The following is an 18159-nucleotide window of genomic DNA, read 5'->3' as shown; positions in this document are numbered from 1 at the left end:
ATTAGAAAACTATACATACATGTGTAGGAGGATCCTTCCTCACTTCTCCACATAATCCCCATAGACATTCAGTCATTTGTCCCACCGTTGCACCAATTTGTCTATACCCTTTGCAAGAAAATCAGGGCTCTGGCTATTGAGCACTATTGTCACATTACGCTTCACTTCTTCATCTGTTTCGAAACGGTAATCTTGCAATTCAGACTTTAACACCGGAAAAAGATGAAAATCACTCTAAATCGGGGCTGTATGGAGGGTGGGGCAGCCGTTCCCACCCCAATTCTTCAATTTTGTGTTGTGTTTGCACTGCTGAGTGGGGGGTGAGCGTTATCGTCAAGAAGAATGACACCAGCTGACAGGAGACCTGGTCGCTTATGTCAAATTGCATTTTTCAGTTTATCCAATGTTTGACAATAACGGTCAGCATTAATTGTTCTTCCTCGCTCCAAAATGTCCACCAGCAGAACACCCTTAGCATCCATGCTTCTGAACTCCTTATGACGCGAGCCCGTGTTTTCCGAACAAGCATTTACTTTTCACCCTTGAGCGCATGCGCCTTCACGTCTGATAACGAATCGATTGTTGTTCCTTGTAGACGAAGGATGGCGCTTGTCAACCATGTGCTTCTTTTTAATGACATTGCTTTATACAATATTTTATAGCACAGGGAAACTTATATATTGAACGTCCCTAGTAGAAGGACCCCCCCCCCCTCCATCTCAGCACCTGAAGTGGAAACTGTTAGCTGGGGGGTTGTTTGGTCAAGCCTTGGGATTAGCTGGAGGGATGCTTTTATGGTTTAACATGGTGACCATGAGACAAATGGGGGATGCTTTGTGAAAATTTTGCTAGCTGGGTGCATACCAACCCCTTCACTTCGAGCACTGTCCCACCCATTTTCTATGGGTTTCTGACCCTGCTTAACTATATATCATAGGAACAAAATATTAATTTTATCAATACTGTATTTGCCAGCATATAAGACACCCATTTTTGCACCCATTTTTCAGGAAGAAGCTTTATCACGGATTTGTAATTAATTTACAGTATTTCAAATATAAAGTTATATGTAGGTCTACTTTCAACAAATAACATACCTAATCTTATTAGGAAGGAATATATTTTAATCTTCTTCATCACATACCACAGGGAAGCAAGAAAGAAATTGTATAATTCAAAACAGAGAAAATGTCCAGAAATGAAGGTAATAAAAAACTGAGTATCGGCGTATAAGACACACACTGTTTTTCAGGCCTATTTTTAAAGAAAAAAAGTGCAGCGCATCTTACATGTCAGCAAATACGGTAAATTACAAAATACTGATGCATGTGTCAATTTGCCAGTTAGTACACATTATCAGAGGAAAATAATATGGAATTTTACCTCTGTGTACTTACCAGAATGTCTCATGAGATGCATCCTTAGGCAGCTCCTCTCGTTGAACCGAGCATGGCAGATATTACACTCATATTTCCTCTTGCTTTTGTCTACGTGGATTAACTCATGCTGTCTGAGATTCCCTGCAGTTGGAAACTTCTTTCCACACAACTGTGGCATATAATGAGAAAAATGTAATTGGCATGAGTATATGTATGAACACGTAAATAATAAAAGTTATAACAAATTCCCACAGAGTTCCGATTATACCCAAGGCTTGGGTTTCTATGACTCTATAACTTTAGAAATATGGATTTATATAAAAAAAAATTACCAAAATATGACATATAAAATATTTCCCTTATGTATATTTTTCTCTGTAAGTAAGATCACGATTAATACAAGTACATGCCTACTCATAATAATTTTCTTTTTAGTATATTCTTCTTTTAGCTTATACTAAAAATAATTTACTGTTGAGAGTGTGATGTGACCAGAGAGGGGATGGAAAGGGGGGGGGGGAAATTTACCTGTTAAGCAATAAAGGTGAGCAACAATACTTGAGCCTTTAAACAACTGAACACAGAAATGTACAGGAGCTAGAGAATTTCCTTGTAGACAGAACACAGAATGTTCTCATGCTTTGTTTCCTTGTAACTCGTATTATCCCCCTATCAATTAATTCTAATACATAGTGAACGAAATCAATGTGTTGGAACATACACTTGCGTGCAAAGAAATAGACCCACCTCACACTTTTGACATAAAATGTTTTCCAGAAAAAAATAATAAAGTAAGACAATAAAAGAAGTATGAAGTACGGAGTTTGAAAGATCATTTAATAACACTTAACGTGAAACTAAATTTATTAACATTGCTTTACTCTGATAAGTGAATATTTTCAAAATGTAATACTTTGAGGAAAAAAACACCATTTCAGAATGATAGAAAACTGAGTTTTCAAGAACTTAAACAATAACACATGGTAACAATTGTTAATTTCTAATTACGTGCATGGCCTCCCCTTTCTCTAATAACAGCCCGCATACGATTAGGCATAGACTGAATCAAATTTAATATTCTTTCCTGTGGGATGTTACGCCACTCATCTTCTACCGCAACATGAAGTTCTGGGATTGAAGTAGGGGCAGGAACTCTGATGCGAACTCTCTCTCTCTCTTTTTTTTTGCTCGTCCCACAAATGTTCAATGGGGTTTAGGCCAGATAGGCAGAATACAGAGTTCACTAGCGCCTCCAAACAGTTGGAAGAAAAAGTAATGGAAGAAAAAGTAAGAACAAGTAAACATTCTATGTCAAAAGTGTGAGGTGGGTCTATTTCTTTGCACGCAAGTGTACATAATAGAACTACAACTCGGCACCTATGGCTAGAATTTGCTGACAAACAGGCAGCGTGAGCCATCCTAAATAACAATTAATGTATTTCTAATAGAGGTGGAGGACAAACAAAATCCTTTGCACTACCGGCAGAAGCATGATTTGACAAGCATTATCTGGTGAAATGTTGAACAAGTGAGAAACCTGTTTAAATTAACGTTGGATAAATAAAAATTGTCATAACAATTCAAGCTCTACTTTTAACAATATCTTTCATGTCTGTAAAAAAACATTCAAATTTAAAAATAAAATTCACACAGGAGGAATATGTTGATGCGATGGTTGATAAAATTAGGATTCATGGAAACAGATAAGAGAAAGTAAAGGGACATACTGAAAGGTATGGAATTGAACTATCACATGAAAGAATATTCAGTGTACATTACAGGTTTGAACCTGGGACCTCTAGCTTGTAGCACATTATTGACCACTCTGCCATTGAGGTTGACAAAATATACACTTGATATCGAGAAATAATACCCTAGAACAGGGGTTCTCAAACTTTTTCGTTTCATGGCACCCTTAGTGTTTCAAGATTTTTCAACGGTGCCCAAGTCAGAATGTAGGCCTATCTAACACTTGCAATGCTCAGTTAGTGATGTTAGGTTGCTTGCCTGAAGTTAAAAAATAAACACATATTTCAAATTCAGAAACATTTTTTGCGTGAAAAGTACTAAATAAGCACGTATTTGGAGTTGGAGTGTCATTTCACTGAAAATATTAAAACATTTTGCGGCGCCTCTGTAAGGCAGCCACGGAGCCCCAGGGAGCTGCGGCAAACTCTCTGGGAACCACTGCTCTAGAAGTTGCGGTAATACTTTACTATACCGGAGACGGATTTCTTCAAATTTACAGGAGAAAGTACTTACGCAAATCATTTTCTGTAGTGTTGTTGATGTTCGGGAATGTAGTTTTGATCCATTTTAATGCGAATGCATGTGGTTTTCTACGAAAATCTATTTCCGACGCGCTATTGCTGCTGCCGCCATTTGCTTTCTGCACGTCATCGAGAAAAATCCATGTTGTCCCTATATGCTAAATTGAACGAAAGGAGTGCTAATGGAACCTAACCTAACCTAGTAGGCATACCTCGTCTCCGTGATGGTTCGTGGGGCTATCGTGAATTTTTGGGCTAACGTCAATGGTTTTTGTGGCTACCCGTGGATGGTTTGTGGGGCTAACGTCAATGGTTTAATAATTACTCTTTATGTCAAAAATTCAACTTTTTTTGGTGAAAAAATTTCGTGAAATGTTCTTAATTTTTTTTTAAAATTTAGGTATTTTTCGTTAGAAATTCATTATTTCACCTAAAGAAATGTTCCGCAATGCAGAATAGTACGTTAGCAATGTATAAAATTGCGAAATAAATCATTGATAGGTGTCTCCGGTATAGTAAAGTAGTACCGAAGTTGCAATACTTCTTCAAACCTTGACAGATCTAGATTGATACACATACATAAGCATTATAAATACCTGCAATATACGAATCAAATGATTGAAAAAGAATTTTCTTTTACCAAGCACAGATACTGCTTTTCTGACACGTGGCGCCTCAAATGGTGAAACCGAAGTGCTTTGGCACTCCCCAGGTGATCTCCACAAATCTGACACACAACACGCTGTCCATGTTCCTTCACTAAGTGAGATTCCAAATTTCTTTTCCAGGAAAAAGTATCCGAACAGAAGGGGCACTTGTATCGATGATCTGACTCCACGTGAGACTTTAGCTTATCTTTCGTCATTGCAGATTCTGAAACAACAGTATGTAACATTTCTGTAAATGTTGTAAACAAAAGAAAATTGACATAAGTTTTAAAGAATAAAACAGCTGCCAAAAATATTGATAAAGTGTTAATTAAAAATTAACATGTTGCACAATTCCAGGATATTGGTTTGTTTGAAATGCAGTTTTAAGTCCACTTTATACACAGACAGGCTAATTGGGACTGGAACTACAGTGTGGGATTCAAACCATTGTGAAATGTGATTTAACTGGGATCCCCTTGGTTACTTGGTGATGATTAAAGCCCGGATTTCTATGTAATTACATATTTTTTCCTTTATATGTACAAGCGTGGAATTAAAATATATTGACGAATTACGTCTGTAGAGAACTCACAGTGAAGTTTTATATTACATATTTTTACATATTTTACTAAATGTTACATATTCCTAAGATATGAAATATTTTTTACATAAAACAGTCCTTAAGAGGAAAATCCAATGAACTTTTGACTTACTAGTTATAAAAGTATCTTCTCACTTCCCCTCCCCATTTCCAGGTCTAAAAAATATAGTAACTTAAAAGTGCGATTTGCCTTCGTTGGACGTACATCACAGTTCGTTGATTCGCCGCATCGTAACAATTACATCAAGATTCGACAGTGTTTCAGTTTCCAGTTTGTAACATGGAGCGGCAAGCAACACACAGCGATCGAAGAGAACCAACAATAGAAGGCGGCAAGTACAACGCTGAGTGGCACTTACCTTTCATCCGTACATTGTTGTGATAGTTTTGATTTTTGCAGCCGGCGGCGACAAATCTTGAATGAAGTATTGTTAACTCAACCGTAGAATTTCATATATATATTTCGTCGCCTTTTCATTTTAACCATTGGAATTTTAAGAAGAGCTTGCCTCAGTATTTAAACAGTGTTTTAGCTGTAGAAAGCTGGAATGGCTCCGCCTACCTCCTCATTATCTCAATAGTTGCGATCTTGGATAGCAGTCGATGATGCATTTACTACGGATGGTAAAGTTATTTTTTGTCGAGTGTGCGATAAAAATGTTGGGGAGCACTATGAAGTCTCAATTAGATCAACATGTTCGCACTTCACTTCATGTGAAAAACAAACAACTACGGAGTGAAAAGAAGCAAGTTTTACTAACCCAGATGCAAGAGGATTCTTCATTCAGTGTGTTTTACAAGGAAATGTGCGAAGCAATGATTGCAGCAAACATTCCTTGGTATAAAATTCAAGTACCGAAGTTCCGGGATTTTCTGGAAAAATATTGTGGCCGTAAACGTCCTGACGAGTCAACCATTCGAAAGCGATATCTTCCACATTCCTACAAAGAAACTTTAGAATCAATTAGGGCAGAAGTAGGCAGTTCCTATGTGTGGATTTCCATCGACGAAACAACTGATGCTTTGGGACGGTATGTAAGTAATTTCATTGTTGGAACGCTAATTGCTGATTCTCCATCTACACCACATCTCATTCATGCAAAGTTCTAGAGCGTACTAATCATTCCACCATAGCACGATTTGTGAATGACAGTCTTAAATTGTTGTATCCGGATGGCGTACAAGAAGAGAGAGTTCTTCTCGTGTTCACAGACAGAGCGTCATACATGTTAAAAGCTGCTACGCCACTTAAAGTGTTTTATCCTAACTTGATCCACTTTACTTGCTTGTCACATGCTCTCCAACGCATTGCTGAGGAGGTGAGAGGCAATTTCCCGGAAGTCAACCAACTTATTTCTTCCACGAAAAAGGTGTTTCTGAAGGCACCACAACGTGTGCAAGTTTACAAGGAACAATTGCCAGGTGTACCACTTCCTCCGGAACCTATTCTTACTAGATGGGGCACTTGGATCCGGGCAAGTAAGTTTTACAATGAACATTTTGAAGAAGTGAAATCTGTGCTTGACTCATTTTCGGTGGACTCAGCTGTATCGGTACGCACTGCTCAAAATCTCTTCAAGGACACCAAACTTGCTTGCGATATGGCGTACATAAACAGCAATTTTGGTTGGATTGATACAAGCATAAAAAAACTTGAAACTGTTGGGCTTCCTCTCCTGGAAGCCATGGATATATATGAGGATGCAAGAAAGAAACTGTCTGCTGTTGGAGAAGATGTGGGAGAGAAAGCTCGAAGAAAATTTGATGCAGTGACTGAAAGAAACCCAGGTTACGTCATCTTATTTACAGTGAGCTGCATTCTCAATGGTGAAACAGTTAACCCTCCCAATGATATTTCTCCCGACCACATTCACTTCCTGAAGTACGCTCCGGTTACTTCTTGTGACGTGGAGAGAAGTTTCTCTGCGTACAAGAACATATTATCTGATCGGCGACAAACATTTACTTCTGAACATTTGGAAATGTACCTGGTAACATATTGTAAGTTAAATAATTAAATACAGTGCCTGCCCCAAGATCAAAGGTAACCTGAATTTTTGTAAGTCCTTTTTGAGTGAAAAATTTGGGCAACCAAAATTTACTACTGAACATTTTGAATGGTACCTGGTGACATTGTATATTAAATATTGAATATATTCAAATTGTGGTTAATATTTTTGCTCTATAAGAACATAAAAAATACTTAATGTAAGCATTGTAATATTGTAACTTCACTTTTTTTAAGTCTTTTTGAAATAAACATATCCCTTTGTGAGGAAAAAATGTAACAAAAATAGGAAGTAACGTTTGGAATAAATATTTATACTACATATTTCATTATGAATTTACATATGTTTTACATATTTCAGACATTTTTATTACATATTTATATACATATTTTAGGGGTTGATATTACATAAAAATCCGGGCTTTAGTGATGATGTAACCACTATGCCATCGGGGAGGCTCACCCCAGGATGTTGGAAAATGTATTTAAACTGTTACTTTGCATTTCCAATTCATCTATATCAGCATCAGACTAATTATATTATATAGGTCTGAGGCCATACCCACACTGATACTCTTTACAGATTTCCATCGATACTGATGCCTGAAATTTGTAACAATTAAAAGGTGTTCAAAATATTGATTAATATTAGTATGGGAGTATTCTACTCCAATTTATAAGCATTAATTTACTAGTTTTCTTCAAAATATTCAAGATTACATAAGAATATTAAAATACCTGTGTGCAATCGCAAAATACAGTATTTTCACACAATTTGATTTTGCCAAATTAATTAGACTTTACGAAATTGCTATACAGTATTTTTGTAGCACACTTTCCGTGTGATTAGAGAAAAAATATAATTTATTTGGTAATCAATTTTGGTGACACAGTGAATGGATTACCAAAATAGATAGGTGACTATATTAGTTATTTTTCAAGCAACGTAGCCTAGAATTATTATATATTTGTGTAAGGAGTAAGTCTATTATGTTACAATTCAAATTGCATGGATTTTCTGGTCCAATTTATGAATCTCTATGTCTTGAAATAGAATATCATACTGATGGGTAAATGTATGAAATATCACACATAAATGTAAGCCTGGTGTATTTTCTGTCTTTCTACGAGGGGTGTCCCATAAGTAGTGAGCCTGATAAGGTTCCCATAGTTCAATCTGAAAATAATTTGGGGATTTGAAATAGCAATTCTTTGTAAGTGTATATGAAAAGCAGTGTCCAGTTCTAACCATCCTATTTGTCCTTGGAGGAGCTAGAAGTGTGCTAAGTGCTAAGAGAAAGGAGGTACTAGCAGTGATCAGTATCTGTTGAAATAGAGGTTGAGTCCCAAGGAAATCCATGAGCATATGGTAACAACATTAGGAGAGGATGCTTCATCCTCTACCACAGTGAAGCGATGGGTAGCCGAATTTAAGTGGGGGAGAGTGTGTGTGGAAGATGACCCTCACCCAAGCAGGCCAGTGAAGATGGTGACACAAGAACATGTAGAGAATGTGCACAAGATTATTCTTGCAGACAGACTTGTGACTATGCGATATATTGCAGAGGAACTGAAGATGTCCAAATCAACAGTGGAGCACATTGTGCATGACCAGTTGGGGATGGCAAAGGTTTCTGCACGTTGGGTTCCAAACTTCTGACAAGTGAACAAAAGTTGACAAGACGCATGATCTCAGAACAAAATCTTGAGCTGTTCCAGGCCGATCCAGATGGATTTGTTGAACGACTTGTGACTGTTGACGAAACCTGGGCTCATCACTATGTACCGAAGCCAAAACAGTGGAAACATCCTGGCTTCCCCACCCCAAAGAAGGTAAAGTCCGGTTCCTCTTCTGGGAAAGTTATGACGACAGTCTTCTGGGTGTTTTGTTGGTCGATCATCTCCGAAAGGGAAACATGACCGGAGAGCATTATGCTTCCCTGGTGAGGCAATTACGGGGTGTTTTGAAGACTAAGCGACGGGGAAAGTTCTCTAAAGGGGTGATTCTGCATCACGACAATACACGTGTTCACACATAGCTTGTTGCGATGGCAACCATCAGTGATTGTGGGTTTGAATTGTTGGAACATCCCCCTTATTCACCCGATCTTGCTCCATCAGACTTTTGTCTCTTCCCTAACCTGAAAAAAGCTTTGGGTGGTGTGCATTATCAGTGTGGTGATGATGTCATCTGTGCTGTTTTGCAAACTTCGAGGAAAGCTTTTATGAGACTGGGATAAAAGCACTGCAGAAGTGTTGGCAAAAGTGTGTGAACCTGGAGGAAGACTATGTAGAAAAATAGGTTGCTATTGTGGTCCCATCCTGTTCCCTTCTAGGTTAGGCTCGCTACTTATGGGACACCCCTCGTATTTCATTATGATAGTGTTTTTTCTATCTCTTGAGTTAATTATGAGTGCGTTCCGAATGTCTTAACAAAACGAATGCATTCTACGAAAATAACTGGGCTCGTAAATCTGGTAAAACCAGTTATTTTACAGACTTATGGGACATTCTAGGCAAAAGCGCAGCGTTTGGTTTAGAGAAAGTTTCCAGATGGCCTCCAGCAGAAGGAATGTCCTTATGACAAAAATACACTCTACTGCAGACACTGTTACTCATTTTAATCACATTGTAAGAACAGTTAAGGCATACTCTTCTTGTGCATGTTGCTTCATATTGCTCTCTGTTAAAATTATAATACATTTTCCGAACTAGTGCAGTTTGAATCCATCAAGGATGCACATTGTCTGCAAGCAGCATACGATTCTCACCGAACAAACCAGCCTCCTGGCCCATGCATTTGGTGAATCTCGCTCTTGCATGGAATGCGACTTTTGGGACAGTATAATGAACCTCACGAAATGCACGGAAACACTTATGGGACAGTTACCTTAACTCGTTTAACATGTTAAACTCGTGTGACTTTCGGAACGGACCCTATGAGTATGAGAATGAACTGAAAAATTGGACTATGCAACAAATTCAATGATATATCCATGCCTTAGCCAGGTTCTAACCTGAAACCTCAGTTTTTATCTTATGCTGATCACTGTGTCAAGATGCTCACACACTGTATACTTAATAAATAACCAGTTCTATCTACGTGGCCCCTAGTAATAAATGACACCAACACAAGAGAGATCACCTTTGTCAAAAATAGTAATAAAATATGTGTCAAAAGTGTAATTCAATTTATATGTACATGCAAAAATGTGGAAAATATACATACCTTTACAGTAAAGACACTGAAACAAACCAAATGATCCATTTAATTGGTGTTTGTCTTCATGCACCTTACGATCACTTAATGACTTCAATGCTTCACCACAAATATTACAATGTGAACCACATTTTGATTTGGCCTTTCGTTTTGGAACAGTACGGCAGTTGGAGATTTCCAACAGAGTATTTTTCTTTTCGTTGCCACGTGAAGTCACACAAATTTCGCCAGTATTTTTTACACTTGAATCTCTGCTCAACAATGATGCACTAGTTGCATCAGGTGTGACTGAATTAGTTAACCTATCAGAAAATGCTGGATCTTTATCAGATTCAACTACCGGGACACTGGACAACAAATCTTGTGATTTCTCTTCAATTAAAGTCTGATCACTACCAGTCCTGTTACTATCTACAAAGTTACTTGCACCTATTGCAGGGGTAAATGAATAATAAAAATCACCTTCTGAAGTTGCACTATTACATTGTTCTTGGTTTGTTGCAGAAACTATGTTTGTGTGACTCTGAACATCACTATCACAGACAACTATGTTGAGATGGGTCTCTGAAGTGACCTTCGAATCAAGCTGATCACTACTTTCATTCTGATTATTGTGCACTAGATTAATGTGGTTATTAAGGGCAGATTTTCGCTTAAATTTCAAGTTGCAGAACGAACAGTGTATTTCTTGGGGCATCAGGACGTGGCTATATGATAAATGCTTTTCAAGACTTTCTTTACTTGGAAACTTAGCACGGCACAATAGACATGGAAAGTCTAAATGTAGTGTGTCGTTCTTTAGTTTCCGAGGTCTGCCTCGTTTGCGTTTAAGAGGCCTTTGCGAGATATCAAGGAACTCACTTAAAAAGGACATGTAACCATTTGCTTCGGACATGGTTTGAGGGTGAAAATCTGCACCACAAAATTCTTGACCAGAACCTGTTGGAATAACCACATCTGAAGGGGCAGATCGAAGAAGCTTCTCATCAGAACAATTATCACCAAGTACACAATTGTCTAATCTATTCAAGATTCCTTTAACATGATTTGCGTTGATATGTAAACTTAAACTTGTGTCACTGGAAAATATTGATGCACAAACGTAGCAGTAATTGTGTTCATGAGCACTGGACAAATGAGCAGCTACATCCAAATAAGAAGTATACATTTCACCACAGAATGGACACCAGTGAACCTTTTCGTCATTTAAAAATTCAACTGATTCATCATGCGTATAGGATACATGTTCTTCAAGCGTACACTCCGATAAATAACATTCACCACACTCTGTACACAAATAGAAAGATGGAGAAATGCCGTCACTGTCTGTATGTGTTTGCACAGTATGTTTGTATAAAACTTTTAATGACGTGAATGTCTCATCACAATAGTCACATGCAAAGGATTCTTTATTCTTAACAGAATTACATTGTTGTTTTTTGTCTACTGCTTTCTGCTGGCCATCACAATATTGACTGTTGACATTATCTTCTATTAAATCCTTTTCTTGTTCAACATTTCCATTTTCTTGCTCCTCTTGATTTAATGAATTGCCTTGGTTATCTTGAATCTTATCATTTTCAGTTAGGTTCTTCCCTTTTTTCAGATATATATCATTTAGTACAGCCTGTAGATGAAGAAAAACAGAAAAGAGTTACTAAACAAATACTTTTCAATGAAATAGATATAATTTTGCTTTGTACACCAGAGTTAATTAAGATCACGTATCTAAGGAGCGTATAACAAACTATTAGTTTGGTGAAATCTGAGCCTCTAAAATGAGCATGCAGTCTAAGGCAGTGGTTCTCAAACTTTTTTTTCATTGTACCCTTCAGTAGTAACTAAACGTCTAAGGTATCCCCAGCATAGGTTTTCTCCGAGTAGTGGGTTTTGAGGAATTATTTTGGCTGCCTGATTGGTGGAGTGTTTTGATATGTTGGAGGCGTGTATCTCCAATAGAGCAAAATGGCATTCGGACTGTATGTGGAAAGATGGTAAACAAATAAACATTAGAATCATACGTTTATTATTTTATTGGGTGTTCCTATGTTTACAATCTTTATGCTTAACTAAAAGACTAAAAATGTGAAATACATGTATGCTAAGAAGTAAAAAGAACAACTTATTTTTAATATTTTTTCCGGAGTTGTTAAAAAAAAAGAACAAAACTGTCAAGCACAATATTGGACTTCTTATTGCAAATTCTCAGAGTTTCCAGTGAAAATGATGTGCCTGCATAGCCTGACCCAGTTTCTTAACAGATGTCTGGTTGTGCACTTGAAACTTTCAAGCGGAGATTTGGCTTCAAGTTTAGTCTATTGTCGATTGTATTTTATTTCAAAACATATGAAACATTTTGTCAGTGACAAAATCAGCCTTATTTTCCTGTTGAATGTCAAAGCTATGAAGTTTGAAACCATGAAGTCTGCACTACACATCTGCAGCAAAAACATTGTATTGTGGTAATTCTCGACATTTCTCTTCCAAGCTGATCATGTACCTCCTTCATGTTATTCATGTACCCTTGGGGGTACGAGTACCACACTTTGAGAAAGGCTACAGCTACTGGATGTTTGCAGGTTCGAGTCTCCTAACAACTATTCTTCTGAGATTTCGGCTTGTGTATGGGACCAGTGGCCACCCATCATCGCGAGGAAATTGGGGAGCTACGAATGAGTAGTGTAACCCGATCATGGAAACCTACAACAACTGGAGGCATTCTGTGCCTCTTCTCCAAGTGACGCCGATCTTTTTTTCCTTCTATCTTGAAAATGCGACTCAGATCGCATAATATAGAATTATTTCTCTTCGTGTGGTAAGTGTTTACTGTCATATATATATATATATATATTATCAGTAAATGAACAATTCTTTTCTTTCAAAAGGAATGAAGGATAACTATACTGCTCGCATTTCCAGCTGGTGGCTGGAAAAGAACGAAGCAGCGAACAGTTGAATACTCTTTGACTGACATCGGGCATTTTCGTGTCCCAAGCAACCGAATGTTGATGGCAGAATAAAACAAATGAGCATCGGATACACCGCATGTTGCCAAACGTGCTGATTGACTGAGTTGTTGTTTCAAGTCTACTTTATGCACAGTAAGGCCAACTTTAGACAAAAGTATTTTTCTTTAGCATTTTTGTTAGGATAAATGCTATGTAAAAGCTTCCAAAAATCTTATAGCAGTTAGTACATTACACGCAAGCATTTCATGTAACTTTTCGGCTAACTTTTGCGATTACAATGCATAACATAAACAGCATGAAAGGTAGGTCGAGTTACACCATATATGGCGAGTGTGCAGTGTTTACAATTGAAAAAACTAAAATATTATTCCATACATGCACAGTAAACATTGTAAAGTATATATTTAATCAGCGCCATGCTTCTTTACCTAAAACCATTTAATACGAAGCGTAATTCCTCTTGGTTGAATAATTATCGTATTTTAAAAATGTGCAGTGATACGTTGCTTACATCTCACGCGACCGCCATTACAACTGCGCTCGTGATCTAGAGGTCGCTTCTGATTGGTAATGCTACGAAAAATGCTAAGGAAATAGGACGGATTCTATCCTTGAGAAATGCCATGAAATATGCCATGACATCTGAAATGCCATAAGATATCTCTCTTTACACGGTAGCTTTTTGGTCATGGCATAAATTTTAAGAAAAATGCTTTCGTCTAAAGCGGGTGTAAGGCTAATTGTGACTGGACCTAGAATTTAAAGTGGGATCCGAACCACTATGTACCTCCACCAGGTATCAAACCCGGGATCCCTTCATTACAAGGCGACGATGCTAGCACTGCGCCATCGGGGAGACCCACTAAAGATGCTGTAAATAGGAGAGGAGAGAAAGTTTATTAACACCCTCACTGGATAAAAGTTGTACAATAGTACACAAAGCACAAAAAATTGGCACACAAAACACCCAAATACTGTACAAACAAGCTAATTAAAAGAACTGACAAAACCAGACATACGTGGGTAACGGGAGAGAGATGTTACCCCTACAGCTTTTACTTGGTAACTGAAGTTCTTGACCCTCATCGAGGTACACACTCTAGAAGACGATTGGTGGACAGATAGACTACGTAACAAAAAGTAGGTCAGCCGCCAGTTGGGCCTGTGATCAGTATAAGGAAGAATATTTTCTGTAGCAACATAAAAGCCAAAGTAAGACAACTTACAATTACACATTTTCAATGTTGATCCAGTTGATATAAACTTACATTCAATCACCATTTATTCCACAATCATTTGCAAGTAAGCAAAATTTAAATATTTTGAAATTTGGATTTTGATATTTTGTAATTTACTACTATTGATTAATTTTCATTCTTGTCATTTTACATTGTCACTACTGGTAATGGGATGAGCAATGAAAAAATTCATGAAGAAACACTCACAAAGAACACCCATTTCCAGACCAGGACATGAATCCAGGAACTTTGATGGTGAGAATTAAGTTGACAACTTAGCTGGAAAAAAAAAATCACTTATGATCTGTGTGCTGTGATTAAATAAAAAATTCTCAGCAGTGTCAATTTTTTTTGGAGAGCATATATGAATAACATCGATAGTATATCAGAAAATATTCACTACACAGTATTTATTGCTAACATAAAAAGTATATTTTAATAGTTATGCTTCCCTTACCTCAAGAGATGTAACTAGCGTACAAAACACGGACATAAATTTTGAGTAGGTTTCCATGCTGATTTCTGCAGCAATTTCATACTGGAAAGCATTTATCTGAATAACTCCAGAATCCCTTAACTGCAAAGAAAATAATAAATAAATGTATAACCATAAATTTATTAGCTTACTGATTAGGTGTTAGAACATTAGGTAACAGTTTCATAGATTGGAGACACATTTAAATCACATATTTTGTGTTTCGCTTGGTTCGTACTTACCACCTGTGTATTGCGGAACATAGTTCAAGGTGCCATTATGCTCTTTACATGAAAACAAATGCAATTTTTCACATTCTGAGTGCTTTTTTTTTATTCCTTTCTTTGCTTCCGGAACACACAATATGGCGGACACATCTTGACTCACGTTGTGGGTATGCAGTGTTTCAACCTTCTTCACCAAAAAATATCTACTATTGAACTCGTCACCGGTGGAAATTATACATTATGCACGGGTGGCTGACGGATAGTCCCACAAACCATTCATGGATAGTCCCACGGACCATTATGCAAGGTATCTGACCGATAGCCCCACGAACCTTTCATGGAATATCCCACGAACCATTCACGGATAGCCCCATGAACCATTTCCGATAAGGTTCGGTTAGGTTTGGTTACGTTAGGCAAGCATAGCAAAAAAAAAGGGGGGGTTGAAACACTGACAGGGGCTTACGTCATCAAACGTATGCAGCATCCGGATGTCGTAGGGCAAGCAAATGAAAGCAATAGCAATTGTGCGTCGGTGAGATAGTTCTCTTGAAAAATACATGATTTCCCGGTCAAATATATTCATGATGAAAGGAAATACCTTGACGAACATTGTAAACCTTGGAGAAACTCATTTCCGTAAGTAATTTCTTGTGTAAAATTGAAGAAATGTGTCTCCGATGTATGGAACTGTTACCGAAGATTGATGAAGAAGTTAGTATTTTCCATGACAGCATTTAACAACCTTTAATTACCCTATCCCAGAACCTTCAGCCATTCATTTTGGTGATTCGGAACCATCAACAGAGAAAGACTGCTTCCGAGTTGCCAAGTCTTTTTCACATCACTGATTGAACACAATGAGAATAGTGTGTATCCATATCTTGTCCTTTTCCCCCATAAGCATGGGAAGAGGAAAAGGATGTGAAAGATTCAAAATAGGTCGTTTTCACTAAGACAGAGGAGAAAATAAAAAAGATGGGACAATAATGTTTTTTTTACACATCACCTGTGGCGTATGCTGCACTTCTGAAGGAAGAGGGATGAGGCTGGGCTAGGGCCTCCCTGATGGCACAGTGGTAGCGTCGTCCCCTTGTAATCAAGGGGTCCCGGGTTCGATACCTGGTGGAGGTACATAGTGGTTCAGATCTCACTTTAAACTGGGCTGTAGGTCCAGTCCCGATTAGCCTTACTGTGCATAAAGTGGACTTAAAACACCGAATCAATCAATCAATCATGAGGCTGGGCTGTCTAAGGCTATTGATGGCTGTACACACTAATTCTCCTGCATTTATGACTAACCATACTCGTCATAATGGTAAATGTTTACTATCCTTCGGACACCTGTGGGGCTATGCGTCAATGGTTCGTGGGGCTATGCGAGAATGGTGTGTGGGGCTACGAATATTTTTTTCGAAACCAATTTTTACCAACTATGGTAACCTATGCGTGGCCCTACCAAACCTAACCTTACCGGAAATGGTTCGTGGGGCTATGTACGAAATCTGTCCGAAGGATAGTAAACAAGTACCGTAAAGTCTTAACAAACACTGTAAAAAACGTCTGACTTACATTAAAAAAACGGGCAACATATAGCCTATTTTCCTAACTCCTTAAGTTTTAATTAATAGATGTAACGATAGACTTAATAGTAAAAAATAATTTTCATATCCTCTTAAATTGTAAGTGGTTTAAAGCATTTTACCTATACGGAGCAACGTATTTTGGAGAAAATACAATTTTTTACAGTAATTATGAACATCTCATCAATTTTGTATATTTTAATGTAAGAGAAGTTTTCTTTTTTACCTTTACGTAAAAATGATCGACTTGAGCCAGAGCTTTCGTTATCGAAGTTCCAGTGTCAAACATTGTAATTATTGTTTAAATTTACTAATTTTTGTATAATGAAAATTCTCTATTCAAGGCAGAAAAGCCTTGCACTGTAACAAATACACATTACACACACGCTTAACGATGCTCATTTTGTTTCGACCAAGTTTTCTTCCTTTGAATATAGATGTCACCGATATGCGACGGGTGAAACCGAGATCCGTCGCATTCTGCTGCATTGAAAGAAACAGTTGGAATTTTGCACTGAAGGTAAAGGAATTGAGAGTATTATTCACAACATGCATGTGTGTCCATTCAATCAAACAGCCTTTGCATGACTTGAATAAATTCCGAAGGCAATGTACCTTCGAGGTTTGTTGTAAAATAGTAAATAATGGAGTTCGTGCTCTGCATTGCTCGCCATTTTCCCCTGCAGAGTAGTTTGTTTCCGTTCTCCAATATTGAGTTCATGTAAGATGATTTGATCGTCTTGTAGTTAAATATATAGAATACGAAATGATTCTGAAATAGAAATATAATTAGTACAGTAACGAAAAGTTAAAAGGAGAAATTCTACATAGTTTAATTTCAGTGGTACTTTGGCCGAAATATATGCGCGGGGGAGTAGGTCGCTCCTTTTACCTTGTGTGTCCAAGAACCAAGTAAATATTTTCCCAATATAACCTAAAATAATGTAATACTTTAAACGAAAACTATTATGTTCTCTTCTCAGTAAATGGCTAGAAGAGTCTTCAAATTGATAATGCTATTCTCTCTCTAAAAGAATCTTTTTGACGTATGCAAGTGATCTGCCATTCGAGTTTGTTTCCAGTTTATGAATGCTTTCCTGTGCTCTTTTTATATATACGGTTAAGAACGTAAGAGTATTAGTGGATAATACCATGGGGATGTATTCAACTGCCTATCTATTATGGAAGGAAAATTTTACCTCATTCTTGTAATCCATTTCATCCGATTTTTATATCCTTTCCCACCAGATACTTACCATGCATTATGCACCACCACATTTGGTCTCGTATGCTTGAAATTATGGTGCTGAAGATGATGATGTGCTTCCCAGCCTCAATTGTGCCTGAATCTCATTGATTTTATAATTTGTAACCATATTTATTTATTGATTATGATACATCCAGATGTCTATGCCACCATTGGCTCAAGTTGTGAATGAATAATTCAGATATTATAAGCATACAGTTTCTACATGAATTGTATTCTAGGTATGACTTAAGATGACCGGACCCCTCTCCGAATTTCTTCACATTTGGCAT

The 18159-nt window shown here is 37.5% G+C and overlaps 2 protein-coding genes across 7 annotated transcripts in view; one reads left to right on the top strand and one right to left on the bottom strand.

Annotated features, from left to right (window-relative positions):
• LOC145978973 (uncharacterized) overlaps positions 1–18159 on the bottom strand; it is a 59234-nt gene that overhangs the window by 7388 nt on the left and 33687 nt on the right. Inside the window, exons 1-5 of one of the 2 annotated variants that reach the window (XM_083112017.1) lie at positions 16847–17007; positions 14793–14912; positions 10138–11755; positions 4290–4522; positions 1398–1548 (exon numbers count right to left, since the gene is read on the bottom strand). In XM_083112017.1, coding sequence (XP_082968143.1) covers positions 1398–1548; positions 4290–4522; positions 10138–11755; positions 14793–14912; positions 16847–16909 — 2185 coding nt within the window. In that variant the 5' untranslated portion in view covers positions 16910–17007. Of the gene's footprint in view, positions 1–1397; positions 1549–4289; positions 4523–10137; positions 11756–14792; positions 14913–16846; positions 17008–18159 lie in introns of those variants that run through there. The other variant, XM_083112018.1, reaches the window with a different exon arrangement.
• Klc (kinesin light chain) overlaps positions 17053–18159 on the top strand; it is a 108554-nt gene continuing 107447 nt past the window's right edge. For 2 of the 5 annotated variants that reach the window (XM_083112021.1, XM_083112019.1), the window contains exon 1: positions 17053–17140. The gene's annotated coding sequence lies outside the window, so the exon portion shown is untranslated. Of the gene's footprint in view, positions 17141–17319; positions 17342–18159 lie in introns of those variants that run through there. The other 3 variants (XM_083112026.1, XM_083112027.1, XM_083112020.1) reach the window with 3 other exon arrangements.

This window comes from Lepisma saccharinum, chromosome 25, assembly GCF_977018435.1.
Source record: "Lepisma saccharinum chromosome 25, izLepSacc3.1, whole genome shotgun sequence".
NCBI classification, from domain to species: Eukaryota; Metazoa; Arthropoda; class Insecta; order Zygentoma; family Lepismatidae; genus Lepisma; species Lepisma saccharinum.
Note: the sequence above shows the minus strand (reverse complement) of the source record. Positions and strands in the feature narration are given on the sequence as shown.